We start from the raw sequence: 19825 nt of genomic DNA, 5'->3' as shown, positions 1-19825 counted from the left end.
GTGTGAAAAAATACTTCCTTTTGCTTGTTTTAAAGTTGCTGCCTATTAATTTCATTTGGTGACCCCTAGTTCTTGTGTTATGAGAAGGAGTAAATAACACTTCCTTATTTACTTTCTCCACACCAGTCATGATTTTATAGCCCTCTATCATATCCCCTCTTAGTCGTCTCTTTTCCAGGCTGAAAAGTCACATAAGGTATCACATTATAAAGGGCTTATTTGTCTAACTTCTTGGAGGGTGGGTGTAGGGTCAGAGGTTAAACTATTGACTGAGGTCTGGTGTATGCCTAAAAATTAAATCAACCTAGCTACAATCGCTCAGGGCAGTGAAAAAGATTGTGCCCTGTGTGACACAGTTAGGTCAACCTGACTCCCACTGTAGGTGCTGAAATTCTTCCATGGACCTAATTTATGCTCCGTGGAGAGGTGGATTAACTCCAGCATGGAAAAACCCCTTCCAGCAATGTAAGAAGTGTCTCTACTATCGTACTACAGTGGCACAGCTGTAGCACCGTAGCTGTGGTACTGTAGTGTAGACATACCCTGAGGTAAATAGTTTACAACAATATTTTTAGCAAGGATTAACAAACCACAGAGAAAACATATAAACAAGTGGGTTGTTTCACTTGGTAGTCACTGAATGTAAGAACCAGTTAGCAGATATTTGGGGCTTAAACTTCCTCTTCAGGTAGTTTAGGGTCCTACATATAATTATTTATTGCCACTTGGTCTTCAGTTTTAGCTTTTGGCTTGTGTATCAACTTAAGTTTGGAAGACAGAGACTCTTTTATGGACCAACTTCCGAACCTAACACCCCAGTCCCCAATATTTAAATGGAGTTGTTCCTCTTGGTGAGTCACCAGAAAGTACTCCATGAAAGAACTCTTAATCCACAGACTACAGTTTGAGAACCAGAGCTTTATGGTGATTCAGGTAATTTTTATTTGTAGTCCTTCATTAATACTACAAGATGGTAAATTGGGTAATTTACATTCAAAGTAAGAGGTATAAAATCTCTATGGTTGCTCTTTTTCAACCCATGGCTATCTATACATGACAAAATTATTCTCTATACTTAGGCTTGGCAGAATTCTCTTCTTATTTGTTACTAATTTCACTAGATATCAGTTTATTTTTAAGCTTTTTTTATTTTTATCAATTTAAATTTTCAGTTGCTGTGTTTTGGGGGAATCAGGTACTGGTTTAATGACAGCAGATGTTGAGATTCAAAAAGCTAAAGCTTTACCACCATTAAAACACACACTGTCACATGTCAAAATACACAGCATGCATGTCCTTAAAATCAAACTCTTAATAAGTTCTCAAACTCAAGCAGCATTTTTCTGACTTTGTCCAGCTGTAAATTTTGATTATTCTCAATGGAATTATTTTTTCAGTTTGTGTGCATACAGTGAAATTGATGTTTACCAACATTTTACTGATAAAAATATAACCCTTCCCCACCCCCAAGCCTATCTATACTACAGCGTCAGACCTGGATTAACTCCTCAGGAGTTACTCTGGCTCCATATCTGGCACACCCTCAGTGTAATATTTGACTGAGAAAATGGAGAGCCCTAGGCAGTGCAGTAAATGGGCCAGGGTTGAACAGGTCAATCAGGGAAAGAGCTCTGTACACAAATGCTCCTTGCCTTGGTCTGACCTGGAGTGAGGTGGTGGAGCAGTGAGTCACCTGTGGCTATGGCCGGGCAGGGCTGATGTGGCTGCCATTAGCAGGGTGTGCATGGCGCACCCGGACACCTGTAGCGGACATCCCATTCCCACAATCACACACCGTGGTGACTGAACTCAGCCAGGGGCCACCCACAGAGGCAACCCTCGTAACAACCCTCCCTTGGTGCTTCCAGGGTCGGGCATAGCTCTGCCTGTCACGGGACATGAGTGAGACAAGGTGGGTGAAGTAAAATCATTTATTGGACCAACTTTTGTTGGAGAGAGACCAGCACTGGGACCGCACAGAGCTCTTTTCCTACCCCTTATTATCAATACTATTAGGGAGCCGACACACACCCCGCGGCCACCACCCGCCGCCTCCCTCAGCCGCCAAGGCCAAGACGAAAGGGCGGAAGATTCGGAGGCGCCCGCTATGTAGAAACACGGCTTGGGACACGTGACCAGAATTCGAACGACAGGCGCGAGAGCAACCCCACCCGCTCCAGCCCCCGACCGGCGCAGGCCGTTAGTGGGACGAGTCAAGAGAAGCCCAGAGTATTGGCTGTCGGAGGCACGCGACCGGCATTCCAACCGCCGGGCGCGAGTCACTCTCCAGAATCTCCGCCCCCTTCTTTACCGCGTTTGCGCCGCTTCTCCGGCCTGTGCGTTGCCCGCCAGTCGGGCTCCGGCGAGGTGAGTGCGCATGCGCACGGGAGTCAGGGTCGCTGTCGTTACCGACGGTGTCCCGTATGAATGGTTTAATTCTGTAGAGGTACAACAAGAAAATGGCCGCGGCCCTGAGAAGCAGAGTCGGGGCAAGGCCCTGACTGAACCGCAGAGGGGACTTCCTGTGTCGGGAGGTGGCGCGTGAGAGCTCGTGGCCCAGGCGCCCTGTGACCCAGACTCCGCCTCCTCCCCCGGCAGCCAGAGCCTCGGCCCCGCAGCGCTGCGGGAGGCGCTACCGTCCGCTCCCCGCCGCCGGCCCTGCCTGACTGGAGCGGAAAGGGAAGCGGCGAGACAGGTACCTACCTACCGGCCCCGCGGCGGCACTGCGCCCCCCCCTTGCGCGGCTCTCCTGTCTCCTGGGCTCGGCTCGGCTCGGCTCCCCGGGCCCGGTGCTGCTCGTTGGGCGGCGCAGAGGGAGCGCCTCATCCCGTGGCGCCCCCTCCACCTCCCCCGCCAGCTAATCCCTATCGTTGTCAGCGCCGCCTTCGCGGGGAGCGCTGCGCGGGCCCGTGCCCGAGGGAGGGGCTGAGGCTGGTTCCCCCACGCGGGGAGCGCCCGGAGGTTGTTGGGGGTGGGCGGCAGGGATCGCACGCGGGGACGGGGTTAGCTGAGCAGCGTCCCCACTCCCCGTCGGGCCTAAAACGCCCCAGTCTCAGGGTGGCGACTCCCACTGCGGTTTGTGTGAGGAATCTCACCGTACCACCGGGACGGCTTCTCCTGCAAGGACGTGACCAGGGGCGAATCTGCTGCTATCTTTCTAGCGCTCCTGGTTGTGAAGAAACATCTTTAAAAAGCACACCCTAGACGTGCTGAGAAACAGGAAGGCAAATAAAAAAGCCCAATTGTTTTGTTTTGTTTTTTTTTAAAGCTCATGATTTTTTAAGTCAAGCTCGTGATTTCTTTGAGGCCTAGCTCATGGTTTTTGACCATTTGGGGTTGGCAATGCTGCATCCTGGTGGCTTAGTTGGGATAAAGTCTGAGACTGATCCATTTAGTTTTTCATTTTGGAAATATTTGGCTCTTAACTATTAAAAAAAAAACCCTCCACTTTAAGTCTTGAGCTTACACATAATTGGTTACAGGCCTCTGGGCATCAGATAAGTGCGACATATTAAACAAAGATTCAGTGTCCAAAAGAAGATTGGTTCTAACAACATTAACTTGCATGAATTTTACTTCCTGTGGACGTTACATTAAAAACGTATCATGAAACAGACTCCTAATAAACTAATTTAAACTGCAGCACTAATACTGGACTATTTTTTTTGCATTTAATTTTCTAGTTTAAGAGTCAGCTTATGCTATATTGTAGTATGTGAAATGCTAATGCTAACATTGCAGAGATAACCTTAACCTTTACATTTTCTGATGTAATTCTAAATTTGTCTCCTTAATTTTACATGAATAGGTTTGTATACTTAAATTTAATAAGTAAGGGATAGATACGCACACCTAGACTGGGTTTTAAAAGTAAAACCAGTTTTTTTTCTCCTGTGCCTCTTACTGCTCTGCCTCGCTCCCACTAGAGTTTGTGCCAAGAGCTGCATGCTTAGCCACTGTATATATACACGCAGGATTTAGGGTAGAGGTGGTCTCATGTTTTCTAATTTGAGAAACAACCTGTTTAGGATTTTGATAATTTTGTTAATTAGTATTATCTAGTGCCTAGCAACCCTAGTTATGGACCAGAATCCCACTGTATGTATAGACATGCGGCAGGGGGAAAGTGTCACTTACCTAAAGAGTTCACAATCTAAGGCCTGGTCAACGCTAAAACATTAGGTCGGTTTAACTACATTGGTCAGTGGTGTGTGGGGGGGAAATATAGTTAAGCCAACCCGAATAGACAGCACTCGGTCAACGGAAGAATTCTTCTGCCCTGCCAATCAAGCTACTGTCTCTTTGGGAGGTGGATTACCTATGCTGACAGGAGAACCCCTCCTGTTGGAATAGGTAGTGTCCCCACTAAAGCGCTGCAGTGACACAACTGAAACAATGCCTAAGTGTAAGACAGGAGACAACAAATAGATACAGACAAACTCTGCTTTAATAGGGTATTCTTTTTTTCCCCCTGCCCCTTCATGGCTCCTTTACTGAAATGGAGGAGTTGCGTGAACAAGTGGGCAATTGGAGGAGCTTGGGGCCCAGACCAGTTTGCTTTTTCCTCTTTCTTGTAGATGGAGGGGCTTTCATGCCAAACTGTCCCCTTATTCACTTTTACCAGCTTACAGGCTCAATGTGCTCTCACTATAGAGGTGTCTCCCCTGGATTCCAGGGGAGAAATTTTAGTTTTGTGGGCACATGGTGAACTCATTGCAGTTTCCTAAAACACAAATAATTTCTTTTGTGGGTGACATACAGGGTGCTTCAGACCTAAGTTTATCACTCTCAACCTCTGATTCAGACAGCAGCTTGCTTTTTTTTTTTTTTTTTTTTTTCCCTGCTACAGCACCCTGTCTCTTGCATCTGAAGGGTCATTGGATTCTCTCTCCCCCTTCCCTTTCTCCCCCCAGCCTTTGGGCTCTTCAGAATCATTAGTCAGTAAGTACCAAGGTCCCTGAGTGATGTGGTGACTCACTATACAGCCCAGTTTTGGGGCTTCAAGCCATAGGGCTCAGGCTCTGTATTACTTTTTGTATTTATACTTAAAAGTAGGGGTAGGATATGGACTGCAGTCACCTATCATGTCTCAAAATGAATCTCCCCTACTCTTGTACCAAATATTTTCTGTTACTTAATTTACTCATCCTGTTACTTAATTTAGTTAATTTTTGCAAAACAGATCCCGGAGAAACAATTAACATGACTCTGACAGAACAGGATTATTTGTATCTGTACAGTAATTCATACAGAAGTACTGTTGCATGGTTCACAGACTGTAAACATGTATTGACTGACTAAACCGTGTAGGTCATTACGTAGGGCATGTCCGTGCTACAAAATTATGTCGACCTAAGTTATGTCTGTATACAGCTGACGCAGTAATTAAATAGCTTTTGTGTGTCCACCCTACGCTCACCAGGAGTGTCCTCACCAGGAGCGCTTGTACCAACTGTATTGTCAGTGTGGGGCATTGTGGGATGGCTTCTGAAAGCCAGTAATGGCTGATATAAGCAACACAGGGTCTACGCTTACACTGCCTCGACTTAACGATGTCGACACTGACTCTACATCTCTCGTGGAGGTGGAGTTATTAAATCAGCATAGCAGCAGTTATGTCGGTGGGAGTGAAATTTTAGAGTAGATACTTACTTAGTTAGGATGACGTAAACTGCTTTGTGTTGACCTAACTCTGTAGTGTAGACCAGCCTATAGCATAGACTCTGGATCTGATATGGTAGGATAGGAATATGGTATAATTGTTTTAAGACATCAGAAAGCATCTCATTTTATTTTCTGCTTTAGGGATTAGTGAGAAATACTGAACTAATTTTTTTTTATTTTTTAAAACCCACTGCTACTTAGTGTTTCATGCAGGAAGCACTAAAATTTATACCTGCTGTTGAAGAGGTCAAGCCCCAGTATCACCTTATCAAAAGCAAGGTCGTTTTGATGTTGGTGAATTGCAGTAGTGCATTAATTTCTTTAGCACTTAGCCTCATTTCTTTTTACAGGGTGAGAAGTTGACACACTCTACAGAATAACATCCTGGTCCTTTTCAATATGAAAAACTTAACCTTTTCTGACAATAATTGTCTTATAGAAATTAAACAATTTTATTTAATTGTAGAAAGTGATCAGTTTACTATGAGGCTGAGTCATTTTGAGGTATTGAAATGAAATTTAAGATTAATAGAATGCTGAGATATTAACCCTCTTGCAACAGTTCTCAGCCAAGATGTTGAGTTAAAGGATACTCTAAAGCTTTGCTCCAAACAAACTGCATTAAATGTTTACGTTCTTACAGGCAACATATCAAACTTTATGATTTGTTGAATCTGAGCTTTCCAATTCTACATAAAATTACTTTTAGTTTAGTTTTAACTAAACAAGATCTCAGATAATTTAACCAATCAGTTTCAGCACTAACTAAATTAATTCCTTTTAGAAGCTGTTCTAAAGACTGGTTTAAATCTCAAAATTAACTCTCCAAATAAAATTTAATAGATTCAAACTGAAGAAGAGATACATAGATGAAACTTTCCGTGACACAGTAGGACGGTCCTATCCCCGGTCTGACAGCCTCTGTGCTGTAGAGGAGGATGAAAGTCTCAGGGAAGGAGAACATCCAACTGGAGCAGAGGGAAACGATCCCTTAGATCCTCCCAGATGATGATGTGGTATCCTCTCGCGCTGAGGATACTTCTCTGAGGGAGGGAACTCCAGTTATTAGGAAGAGAGACAGGTATTAGAAATGGGCAATTTGATCATTAGAAACATAGATAGCTGGGTTTGCGATGATCTGGAGAACTGCATGGTGACTTGCCTGTCTGGTGCGAAGATTGTGGATCTCTTGAGACATCTAGGTAGGCTTATGGGTAGTGCTGGGGAGGAGCAGGTGGTCGTGGTACATGTAGGTACCAGTGACGTGGGGAAGGATAGGAGAGAGGTCCTGGAGGCCAAATTTAGGCTGCTAGGTAAGAGATTGAAGTCCAGGACCTCCATGGTAGCATTCTCTGAAATGCTTCCAGTTCCACACGCAGGGCCAGTTAGACAGGCAAAACTACAGGGTCTCAGTGTGTGGATGAGACGATGGCATAGGGAGAAGGGGTTTAGATTTATTAGGAACTGGGGAAGCCTGTACAGGAAGGATGGGCTCCACCTAAACCAAAACGGAACCAGATTGCTGGCGCTTAAAATTAAAAAGGTTGTAGAACAGTTTTTAAACTAAAGGCTGGGGGAAAGCCAACAGGTGCGGAGGAGCATGTTGTTCGGACATCCCTTAGGGAATCTCCATTTATAGATCCTCCCCTATGCCCTAATAAGGAGGAGAGGATTGAAAATGATAAAATACAGGGAGGATCTGATGAGAAACAAAAAAAAGTCCTATTCAATTACATCATGCAATAGGGGACAGCCAAAAAATGACAAGTTTTTAAAATGCTTATATACCAATGCTAGAAGTCTAAATAAGAAGATGGGTATTAAATGAGGGTATTGATATAATAGGCATCACAGAAACCTGGTGGAATGAGGATAATCAATGGGACACAGTGATACCAGGGTATAAAATATATTGGACGGACAGAACAGGTTGTGCTGGTGGGGGAGTGGCATTATATGTGAAAGAGTGTAGAATCAAATGAAGTAAAAACCTTAAACGAACTAAATTGTACTGTAGAATCTCTATGGATAGTAATTTCATGCTTGAAAAATAATAATATAGCAGTAGGGCTATATTACTGACCAGAATGGTGTTAGTGACTTTGAAATGCTCAGGGAGATTAGAGAGGCTATTAAAATAAAAAACTCAATGGGGAATTTCAACTATTCCCATATTGACTGGGTACATATCACCTCAGGAAGGAATGCTGAGATAAAGTTTCTTGACACCTTAAATGGCTGCTTCTTGGAGCAGCTAGTCCTGGAACACACAAGAGGAGAGGCAATTCTTGATTTAGTCTTAAGTGGAGCACAGGATCAGGTCCAAGAGGTGAATATAGCTGGACTGCTTGGTAATAGTGACCATAATATAATTAAATTTAACAACCCTGTGGCAGGGAAAAATCCACAGTAGCCCAACACTGTAGCATTTAATTTCAGAAAGGGGAACTACACAAAAATGAGGAGGTTAGTGAAACAGAAATTAAAAGGTACCGTACCAAAAGTAAAATCCCTGCAAGCTGCGTGGAAACTTTTTAAAGACACCATAATAGAGGCTCAACTTAAATGTATACCCCAATTAAAAACAAAAAAGTCAGAGAACCAAAAAAGAGTCACCGTGGTTAAACAACAAAGTAAAAGAAGCAGTGAGAAGCAGTGAGAGGCAAAAAGGCATCCTTTAAAAAGTGAAAGAAATTCTAATGAGGAAAATAGAAAAAAGAGCATAAGCTCTGGCAAATGAAGTGTAAAAATATAATTAGACCAAAAAAGAATTTGAAGAACAGTTAGCCAAAGACTCTAAAAGTAATAACAATTTTTTTAAATACATCAGAAGCAGAAATCCTGCTAAACAACCAGTGGGGCCACTGGATGATCGAGCTGCTAAAGGAGCAGTCAAAGACGATAAGGCCATTGCGGACAAACTAAATGAATTCTTTGCATCAATCTTCACTGTTGAGGATGTGAGCGAGATTCCAAAACCTGAGCTATTCTTTTTGGGTGACAGATCTGAGGAACTGTCCCAAATTGAGGTGTCATTAGAGAAGGTTTTGGAACAAATTGATAAACTAAACGGCAGTAAGTCACCAGGACCTGATGGTATTCACCCAAGAGTTCTGAAGGAACTCAAATTTGAAATTGCAGGACTACTAACTGTCATCTGTAACCTATCATTTAAATCAGCTTCTGTACCAGGTGACTGGAGAATAGCTAATGTGACACCAATTTTTAAAAAGGGCTCCAGAGGTGACACTGGCAACTACAGGCCAGTAAGCTTCACTTCAGTACTGGGCAAATTGGTTGAAACTATCGTAAAAAACAAAATTGTCAAACACATAGATGAACGTAATTTGTTGGGAAATACTCAACATGGTTTTTGTAAAGGGAAATCATGCCTCGCCAATCTACTAGAATTCTTTGAGGGGGTCAACAAGTATGCAGACAAAGGAAATCCAGTGGATATAGTGTATTTAGATTTTTCAGAAAGCTTTTGACAAGGTCCCTCACCAAAGGCTCTTAAGCAAAATAAGCAGTCATGGGATAAGAGGGAAGGTTCTCTCATGGATTGGTAATTGGTTAAAAGATGGGAAAAAATGGCCAGTCTTCAGAATGGAGAGAGGTAAATAGTGGTGTCCCCCAGGGATCTGTACTGGACCCAGCTCTATTTAACATATTCATAAACAATCTGGAAAAAGGGGCAAACAGTGAGGTGGCAAAATTTGCAGATGATACAAAAGTCCCAGGCAGACTGCGAAGAGCTACAAAAGGATCTCACAAAACTGGGTGACTGGGCAACAAAATGGCAGATTGCATTTATCAACATTAAATTTCAAGTAATGCACATTGGAAATCATAATCCTAACTATACATATACAGTGATGGGGTCTAAATTAGCTGTTACCACTCAAGAAAGAGATCTTGGAGTCATTGTGGATAGTTCTCTGAAATCATCCACTTAATGTGCAGTGACAGTCAAAAAAGCGAACAGAGTGTTGGGAATCATCAAGAAAGGGATAGATAATAAGACAGAAAATATCATATTGCCTCTATATAAATCCATGGTATGCCCACACCTTGAATACTGTGTGCAGATGCGGTCGGCCCATCTCAAAAAAGATACATTGGAATTGGAAAAGGTTCAGAAAAGGGCAACAAAAATGATTAGGGGTATAGAACGGCTTCTGTATGAGGAGAGATTAATAAGACTAGGACTTTGCAGTTTGGAAAAGAGGTGACTAAGCAGGGATATGATAGAGGTCTATAAAATCATGAGTGGTATAGACTGTAAATAAGGAAGTGTTATTTACTCCTTCTCATAATACAAGAACAAGGGGCCACCAAATGAAAATAGGTAGCAGGTTCAAAACAAACGCAAAGTATTTTTTCACGCAAAGCATAGTCAACCTCTGGAACCCCTTGCCAGAAGGTGTTGTGAAGGCCAATACGATAACCGTGTTCAAAAGGGAGCTAAATAGATTCATGGAAGATAGGTCCATCAATGGCTATTAGCCAGGATGGGCAGGAATGGTGTCCCTAGCTTCTGTTTGCCCGAAGCTGGGATTGGGTGACAGGGCATGGATCACTTGATGATAACCTGTCTTTTCGTTCCCTTGGGACACCTGCCATTGGCCACTGTCAGAGGACAGGATACTGGGTTTGGTGGACCTTTGGTCTGACCCAGTATGGCCATTCTTATTTTCTTAGAATCAGAGTTCATTGAACTGTGTTGTAATGGTGCTGGAGCATTTTACTTTTTTTTTTTTAAAGCTTCTTAGTAACTTAAGCACTTGATTGTTTACAAAAGGAAATAATTGGTTTTAATATATTAAAAATATCTTCTGCCCTTGTGGTTCCATTGTTGGGGTCGTATGATATTGTAAAAATGACTCCTGTCTCTAATACTGGTGGGGGGAGACACAACAAACCTCTTTTCTGTATAAAAAATTCTTGTATATATTTCTAGAGAATTTTGTTTTGAGTTTGCGGTTAAATCTATAAACATTTTTGTCAAGATACAATATGGGCTGTCAAGGTTCCTTCCCCACTCTCTGAACTCTAGGGTACAGATGAGGGGACCTGCATGAAAAACCCCCTAAGCTTATTTTTACCAGCTTAGGTTAAAACTTATCCAAGGTACAAACTGTTCTACCTTTTGTCCCTGGACTTTATTGCTGCCGCCACCACCAAGCGTCTAACAAATATAACCGGGAAAGAGCCCACTTGGAAACGTCTTTCCCCCCCCAAAATCCCCCCAAGCCCTACACCCCCTTTCCTGGGGAAGGCTTGATAAAAATCCTCACCAATTTGCATAGGTGAGCACAGACCCAAACCCTTGGATCTTAAGAACAATGAAAAAGCAATCAGGTTCTTAAAAGAAGAATTTTAATTCAAGAAAAAGTAAAAGAATCACCTCTGTAAAATCAGGATGGTAAATACCTTACCCTGTAAGATTCAAAAAACATAGAGAATCCTTCTAGGCTAAACCTTAAGTTACAAAAGGCACAAAAACAGGAATACACATTCCATTCAGCACAACTTATTTTATCAGCCATTTAAACAAAACAGACTCTAACGCATCTCTAACTAGATTGCTTATTAACTCTTTACAGGAGTTCTGACCTGCATTCCTGCTCTGGTCCCGGCAAAAACAACACACAGACAGAGAGAACCCTTTGTTTCTCCCCCCCCCGCCCCCCCAGCTTTGAAAGTATCTTAACCTCACTGGCACCTGACCAAAATGACCAATGAGGAGACATCTTTAGCTTCTTAACCCTTTACAGGTGAAAGGGTTTTTCCTCTGGTCAGGAGGGATTTAAAGGTGGTTAGCGTTCCCTTTATATTTATGACATGGGCAAAATAGTTAAATTTATAGGCTTGATTTATACATTTTCAGAACATTTTGTGCTAAATTGGAGTGCAGAAGCTTTCAGTTATTCGATGCCTGGCAAACATTACAAGGTTCTTATATTGCAGAGATGACCAGTAAAGTGATCATTAGAGTGACAAATATGAACAGCTAATTTCCCCCTCCCAGTATGTTTCAGAAGTCACTCGAAGTGTCATGCTGCCCTATACAACAGTTTGGTGTTTGAACCAAAGTGCAAGTTTCCCCAACTTCATAAATAATGGTTCCGTAATTTGGTTTCAAAAGGGCAACATGTTTATGTTGACTTGTCAGTAATTTTTACATTTGGCCTAAAATTCTGCAAGTCTTCTACAGTATGTATTTTAGATGCAATGAAACTGCTTTTTCATATATAAGAACGTGATTTACAAAGCAGCGTGGTCATAGTAATATTGATTAAACAGTGTCAAATAGTAACTATCGTTCATCTTCTGTGATGTGACATGCTGTAAATTGAGGCACCAGTGTGCATTTCAATTTTACATGACTTTGGATAAAACTTCAAATTTCCCATTGTTTTTATTGATCTTCAGTTTGTAACTAACTAACTTTTGGTTCCTTTTAAAATCACTTTGACACTTAATACAAATTGCTGATTACTGAAACTCTTACACAGGTGTGGAAAAATGGCAAAGAGAATTGCAGAGAAGGAGTTGACTGACAGAAATTGGGATCAGGAGGATGAAACTGAGGAGGTAAAAGATTTTTTTGCATTTCCTAGCAAGATAATAAAATGCCTGTGACAAAGCCAACAGTGAGGTCTTTCCCCTGAGGTATAGAACAAGTATGTGTGAAAGAGGTACACTAATTCTGTAAAACTGGATAAAGCTCAAGAAAATAAAGTTCAAGTTGGAAAAATTGAGTAATAAAAGGCCCCTGTAGAAGGTTTGACTCACCACTGATGTGTCCTTTTGCAGCCACACATAGCAGTTCTTTCCTCGTCTAATGCCCCCCTGCCAACAGCTGCTGCAGCCCTTCCATGGTCTCTCTTCTTGTGGCTTGGCCCTCCAGCCATGTCATATTTTAGTCCCACTTCTTCTGGGGTATGAGTACAACAAATAGCAGTCCAGTGTCCTTACAAAAGGGTCTTCAGCTCCCAACTGTGGGTCCCGTGGTCCTCATGTCCTTCTCTCAGGGCTCTTAGTTGTGCTTATGCCTTTCTCGGGGGGGGGCCTCACACCACCTTCCACAGTAGTTGTTAGGGGAACCCAGGCCCTCCCACTACATTCATAGAATCATAGAATATCAGGGTTGGAAGGGACCCCAGAAGGTCATCTAGTCCAACCCCCTGCTCGAAGCAGGACCAATTCCCAGTTAAATCATCCCAGCCAGGGCTTTGTCAAGCCTGACCTTAAAAACCTCTAAGGAAGGAGATTCTACCACCTCCCTAGGTAACGCATTCCAGTGTTTCACCACCCTCTTAGTGAAAAAGTTTTTCCTAATATCCAATCTAAACCTCCCCCATTGCAACTTGAGACCATTACTCCTCGTTCTGTCATCTGCTACCATTGAGAACAGTCTAGAGCCATCCTCTTTGGAACCCCCTTTCAGGTAGTTGAAAGCAGCTATCAAATCCCCCCTCATTCTTCTCTTCCGCAGACTAAACAATCCCAGCTCCCTCAGCCTCTCCTCATAAGTCATGTGCTCTAGACCCCTAATCATTTTTGTTGCCCTTCGCTGGACTCTCTCCAAGAAGGATGTGGATAAATTGTAGTGTGGGGCCCAAAACTGGACACAGTACTCCAGATGAGGCCTCACCAGTGTCGAATAGAGGGGAACGATCACATCCCTCGATCTGCTGGCTATGCCCCTACTTATACATCCCAAAATGCCATTGGCCTTCTTGGCAACAAGGGCACACTGTTGACTCATATCCAGCTTCTCGTCCACTGTCACCCCTAGGTCCTTTTCCGCAGAACTGCTGCCTAGCCATTCGGTCCCTAGTCTGTAGCGGTGCATTGGATTCTTCCATCCTAAGTGCAGGACCCTGCACTTATCCTTATTGAACCTCATCAGATTTCTTTTGGCCCAATCCTCCAATTTGTCTAGGTCCTTCTGTATCCTATCCCTCCCCTCCAGCGTATCTACCACTCCTCCCAGTTTAGTATCATCTGCAAATTTGCTGAGAGTGCAATCCACACCATCCTCCAGATCATTTATGAAGATATTGAACAAAACCGGCCCCAGGACCGACCCCTGGGGCACTCCACTTGACACCGGCTGCCAACTAGACATGGAGCCATTTATCACTACCCGTTGAGCCCGACAATCTAGCCAGCTTTCTACCCACCTTATAGTGCATTCATCCAGCCCATACTTCTTTAACTTGCTGACAAGAATACTGTGGGAGACCGTGTCAAAAGCTTTGCTAAAGTCAAGAAACAATACATCCACTGCTTTCCCTTCATCCACAGAACCAGTAATCTCATCATAAAAGGCGATTAGATTAGTCAGGCATGACCTTCCCTTGGTGAATCCATGCTGACTGTTCCTGATCACTTTCCTCTCATGTAAGTGCTTCAGGATTGATTCTTTGAGGACCTGCTCCATGATTTTTCCAGGGACTGAGGTGAGGCTGACCGGCCTGTAGTTCCCAGGATCCTCCTTCTTCCCTTTTTTAAAGATTGGCACTACATTAGCCTTTTTCCAGTCATCCGGGACTTCCCCCATTCGCCACGAGTTTTCAAAGATAATGGCCAAGGGCTCTGCAATCACAGCCGCCATTGGAACATTGGGTTCCAGTTCACAGATCCTGTAACTAGCAGGCAAAATCTGTTCCTTTTGATTCCTTGCTGCTGCTGTCCTGCTTATACTGTAACCTGTCAGCTGGTCTCTCACTTAGTTCACGCTTCTGTCAGGGCCAGGACTCTTAGGGCTCTTCCCTGGAATCCTCCAGTAAATCCCCAACCAGAAGTATAAACTTAAACCAAATTCACGCTCCATGGACTTGACCTTTCATGTTTCTTTTATATTCCCCTTGCTCTATTTCTTCACTGAACACCTCAAAGAGTACACTCCCTGGAATTCCAGATCCTGCCCTTTTGTCAGGATTCCTCACCATTGGAGCCTGCTCCACACCCTAGTATTCTCTGTCTCTCTCCTGTCAGATGGCTTTACTTGAGAGGATCCCAAGGCCAGTTCTCCCCCTGGACTTCTTGGTTGACTCCCCCCAATGACTGCAGCTGCCACCTTCTACCCCAAGCTTCCTCTCTTTGTACTAACCACCCAGCTCTCTCAGCCCTGGCATTTATCTTTAATTGGGGATGGCCCAGACTCCAGGTGCAGCCAGGTCAGTTAGTTGGTCTTGCAGACCCACATTTAACCCTTTCAATGCTAGAATGGGGTATATATCCTATCACAGTCTCCAAGATGTATCAAGGAATGAAGTTAATTGTTTGCTGTAACTTGTTGAAAAAGAAAATGAACAGTTCAGATGGCTTATTAATTTACAGTTTAAAAGGAATTCATGTTGGGGTAACAAACTCTTTTTTCTAGCTTCTTTAGGGCAGAAGACAAAATAATAGTTCACATGTCCTGATTTAAGTCCTTTTCAGGGGCTACTTTTTAATAGTATTATACAGTGATTAGTTCCTGCATTACACTTGTTCAAATAGGACTGATATATGTAGGTTATGGGGTTCACTAGCTATTTCACTTTCCTTTTGGTCTTGGAGAAGACTGTGTATTCAGTCATGATAAAAGGAACAAGGCCTCCTGGAGTTGATAGATTGCACCAAAAAAGGGCTGAATTTTGATCTTCTGTGTGCCATGTAGGCTGAAGAAAATACACCTCTACCCCGATATAACGCGACCCGATATAACGCGGGTTCGCATACAACGTGGTAAACCTCCGACACGCTGCTCTGAGAGCATGTTAAGGGTGCCGGGCCGGGGCTAAGGGGTTGGATAAGGGGCAGAGGATCTCGGAGGCGGTCAGGGGCTCCCCCCTGCCCCCCCCAGGGTCTGGGAGGCAGGAGCTGCGGGGGGGGGCACTTCTGGGGGCCCCGCAGTCCCAGAGTGGCCTGGGGGATTAGCGGGGGGGCAGGAGCAGCCTGCTCCGCTTCCCCAGCCGTGTCACCTGGGGCAAGGAATCCCCCCTGCACTCACTGGCAGCTGTGGAAGCAGAGCAGCCCAGCCAACTCCACTCCGCCATCTCCCAGCCGTGGCGTTCTGCTTCCTGCCGCAGGTGAGTGCGGGACCTTTCCCCAACCCCCCCTCGACACAGCTGGGGCCGGGGCAAAGAAAGCAGAGCGGGCAGGGGCCGCATCACTCCGCTTCCGGCCGCAGGTGAGTACGGGGGGCATCCTTTCCCCAACCTCCCCGCACTCACTGGCGGTGGGAAGTGGAGCAGCCCGGCCCCAGCCTGCTCTACTCCACCAGCTCCCAGCCGCAGCACTCCGCTTTCCGCCGCAGGTGAGTGCGGGACCTTTCCCCAACCCTCTCCCCAGCAACACAGCTGGGGCCAGGGCAAGGAAAGCAGAGCGGACTGGGGACGCGTTGCTCCGCTTCCGGCTGCAGGTGAGTACGGGGGGCATCCTTTCCCCAACCTTCCCGCACTCATCGGCGGCAGGAAACGGAGCGCCGTGGCTGGGAGGTGGTGGAGTGGAGCGGGCTAGGGCCATGTTGCTCTGCTTCCCGCCGCTGCTGGTGAGTGCCTGTCAGGGGGCGAGGGGTGTGGATAGGGGTTGGAGCAGTCAGGGAGCAGGGGTGTTGGGGTCTCTGGAGGGGGTGGTCAGGGAACAAGGAACAGGGGGCCAAAGCAAGTTCGATATAACGCGGTCTCACCTATAACACTGTGAGATTTTTTTTTTGTCGTCTCCCGAGGACTGTGTTATATCGGGTAGAGGTGTACTTTAAGAAATCCTGGGACCTTAATCTGATCACCCCTCTAGCTATGTCGCTAGAATTACAGGAAGGGAACTAGCCTCCTCAGAAGCCCAAGTCCTTTTGCACAGAGTAGAGGATGTTAAATTTATAATGGGAACCCAGACTTGTGAATTTGTTAGAATGCTTAAGGGTTTTGAGCTCTTAAGATGCATGTGGAGTAGAAAAGCTTTTACAATACTTATCCAAGTTTGGTAGGGACCGTTGCTTTGACTGCTTGAGATACAGATAGAAGTCACTGAGTGGGCTGCTATGCCATTACTGAGGCTTCATAGATAAAGCCAAGTACAGAACTTCTGTTCGAATCACACTTAGCTTCTATATGGGTCAACTTCAGAATTATGTTTCTTGTTATTTAACTTGGAACACTTTGCTTAGTTCCTCACTGTCAGTGTAGGAGCAGTTAGCTACCAGTCAAACAGCACATTCCACCGAGATGCAAGAATCAGTATTTATAGTGTCAGAATATGTTAAGACCTGCACTTTTGCATCATTTGTAAACAAGTTATACTAGCTTATGCAGTACTCAAAATGTGAAAACTTAGGCCAATAGAAAATGAGAGAAATCTAAAGTTACCAATACATTTTTTGAAACAGATTGTATTAAAGTCCTCCATTTATTCTGTGGTGGTGGTGGTCAGGTTTTGCCTTATAAATGCAACAGCTTGCAGAAAATTGGTGATGACTTATGGCCCGCACGATCTATATCGAAGAGGCCAGGGCCAAAATGAAGGTCACAAGAGTAGTAGTGCAGGCAGTTGCTAATGATTTGGGATTAACTTCTCCAGCATCAATATTGTGTAACCTTTGTTCTCAAAGAGCTGAATTTCTGAAGTCATTCATTTGCCATAATAAAAATGAAATCAAACTGGATTTGTGAGGAAGGGAAGTAAAATGAATGATATGAGAGAGATGGATGTGAAGGTAGTTTCAAACTTCCAGCTAACCACCCAAATATCTGACAGCCTAGTCCTGTCAAACAACATATCTGGCTTTTTCAGCTTACTTTCCCTTCATACTGGAAAAGTGTTAAAGCACTGTTCCCAAATTGGTCTGCACTGTAACAGATAGCATCATTTTACAATAGTTTTATTTATGGTAGAATCTCTATTTTATGAAGTACTTGGGGATTGAGGAGTTTATAAAATTGAACATCTCAGAATTACAGCAGGCCTGGTACGTCAGTTAATTGTTCAGTGATATGGTACATAATGATGACAAATGTTATACAGCATGCCTGATTCTTTTCTTTCTGAGAAATGTGTTCCTCTATTTTAGGGAACTGCATCTCTTTGCTGCCAAATCACTCAGGCTCTTCAAACCTGTACAATTGCTTGAATGTCAGCTGAAGGATTGAAGTCACATTTGGCAGCAGAAAGATGACTTGCACAGCAGAAAAATTGTTCATATTACTAGTCATTCATAAGATAAATGCTCATAAAATCAATGTTCCTTTTCCACTATTAAAAACACACTTTCTTCCTTTTTCTTTATCATTTTATTCTCCACTTCTTGTTTGTGAAGCTTTGACCTCTGGGAGTTTGGCAATGTAGCTGGGAGTGAACAACAGGAAACAAGTCATTCAATGATTGCCTGTTCTTTTTTTTCCCTCTAAAACACGTGGCATTTGCTACTGTTAGATACGATACTGGGCTAGATGGACCATTGGTCTGACCCAGTATGGCCATTCTTACGTTTTTACAACTGCTGGTACGCAGAAGACTAATACCACTAGTAGGTTTCTTTCCAGGGTATTTTGACCCTGCATGTTCAGACCCTCACCAGGCATTGCACAGTTTGTACTTTTCCTACAGGTGGGAACTTTCTCAGTGGCTAGTGAAGAAGTCCTGAAGAACAGAGCTATTAAGAAAGCAAAGCGCCGAAATGTTGGGTTTGAGGTAACTAGCATTTAAGACTAATATAGTTACACACTCAATCTTTAATACTGAAAAATGTGCCACCTGTGCTCTATTCATGATTATGTATTGTACATTTCCCCTGTAATTTAACTTGTATAGCAAGCTTTTTTAAAAGGTACTATAGTGGACACTGTTCAAATACAGGAATCTGTTTGCTGCAGAAGGTATTTTCAGTAACTGTCCACATAGCAATGGTAAGGGTGGAATGGGATATAGACAGTACAAATGCCATGGTCAGAAAAGGATGAAAGTTCTTTAAAGCATTTTGAATTTGCACTATAGACAACTAACTAGTATTTCTAAAGACAAAAGAAACCAAGCATTTGAATAGCTTCAGTTTTCCAACAATGGGAACATTTTGGAGATTTTAATAACTTAGTGTTAGAGGAGGGCTGATAAACTTGCCTATTATTAAGGTTACCAGACATTTCCTGAAATACTCTATTTTCAATTGCTATAATGTCGTTAAACTTTTAACCATTGGGCTGAAATTTCAGCCATTTATGAGGATGAGGTTAGGGGAAAAAACATTGAATTTTGCCGATGTTAAAAAATTCTGGAGACCTTTTCTGGAAACAGGCAGAAGGTATATGTGTGGGAAATAAATTTTTCTATGTTTTTATCTGAAATTATGTAGTTCTAGGTTTCCATGTGTTCAGCAAAGCAGGTTATTAATGGTTCTTTAATGCAAGATACATTCTTGCTGTGGGAGTAGATCAAATTGTGTTTATCAGCAATGCTAGTACAATGTTTAATTACTAACATCATGTCTTCCTGCCTGACTTCCACATACTGTACAACATGTACTTCTTAAAATAGGGCATTTTCCTACTCATTCATTACTAATCCTGAAGATTTTGTTCTCAAATTTGTCTTCCTATTCTGATGATTTAGTTAGTTGTATGAGCTCTTCTGATCCTCTCAAGGTGAGGTGTGTGTATATATAGGCTTGGAAGGATTAGGTTTTTATTGGTAAATGTCAATAAACGTCTTTCACCATACGTGTGCACCAACGCAAAAGTATTTGTCTATAATACTCAAAATTTACAGATAGTCAAAGTAAGGAAAATGTTGCTTGAAAACAGTTTGATTTAAGGATATTTATTTTGTATATTTTGACGTGATATTGGCAATTTTAGTTTTAATAGTTATAGAGCTTTAAGTTTTTGAATCAGCGTCTGTCATTAATTGTCTGACCTCCGTTTCCCCCAATTTCCGACAACTGTGAAGATTTAAATAGATCTAAAAAACGCTTTAAAAAAAATCTGTTGAAATTAAAAAAATAGAATTCTGCTAAGCTTAGTTATGTACCTTTGTACTCATATTGTCAGTTGCCTGAGCCAAGGCACAGTAATTCTAAATATTTGTTGAAAACAAAGCATGTACGAACTGGAAGGAAATTGATGTCTGATTTCTGTAAATAGAGTGGTTAGAAAATGATTTTGTCAAATGTTGT

The 19825-nt window shown here is 43.2% G+C and overlaps 1 protein-coding gene across 1 annotated transcript in view; it reads left to right on the top strand.

The window, feature by feature from the left end:
* The first annotated feature begins 2311 nt into the window (after window positions 1-2311).
* Window positions 2312-19825, top strand: part of NUP50 (nucleoporin 50) — a 39586-nt gene continuing 22072 nt past the window's right edge. The window contains exons 1-3 of the mRNA XM_074936556.1: window positions 2312-2695; window positions 12183-12261; window positions 18265-18348. Of these exons, the coding sequence (XP_074792657.1) occupies window positions 12193-12261; window positions 18265-18348 (153 nt within the window). The 5' untranslated portion in view covers window positions 2312-2695; window positions 12183-12192. The remainder of the gene's footprint in view (window positions 2696-12182; window positions 12262-18264; window positions 18349-19825) is intronic.

Source organism: Natator depressus, chromosome 1, assembly GCF_965152275.1.
Source record: "Natator depressus isolate rNatDep1 chromosome 1, rNatDep2.hap1, whole genome shotgun sequence".
Taxonomy (NCBI): Eukaryota; Metazoa; Chordata; order Testudines; family Cheloniidae; genus Natator; species Natator depressus.
Note: the sequence above shows the minus strand (reverse complement) of the source record. Positions and strands in the feature narration are given on the sequence as shown.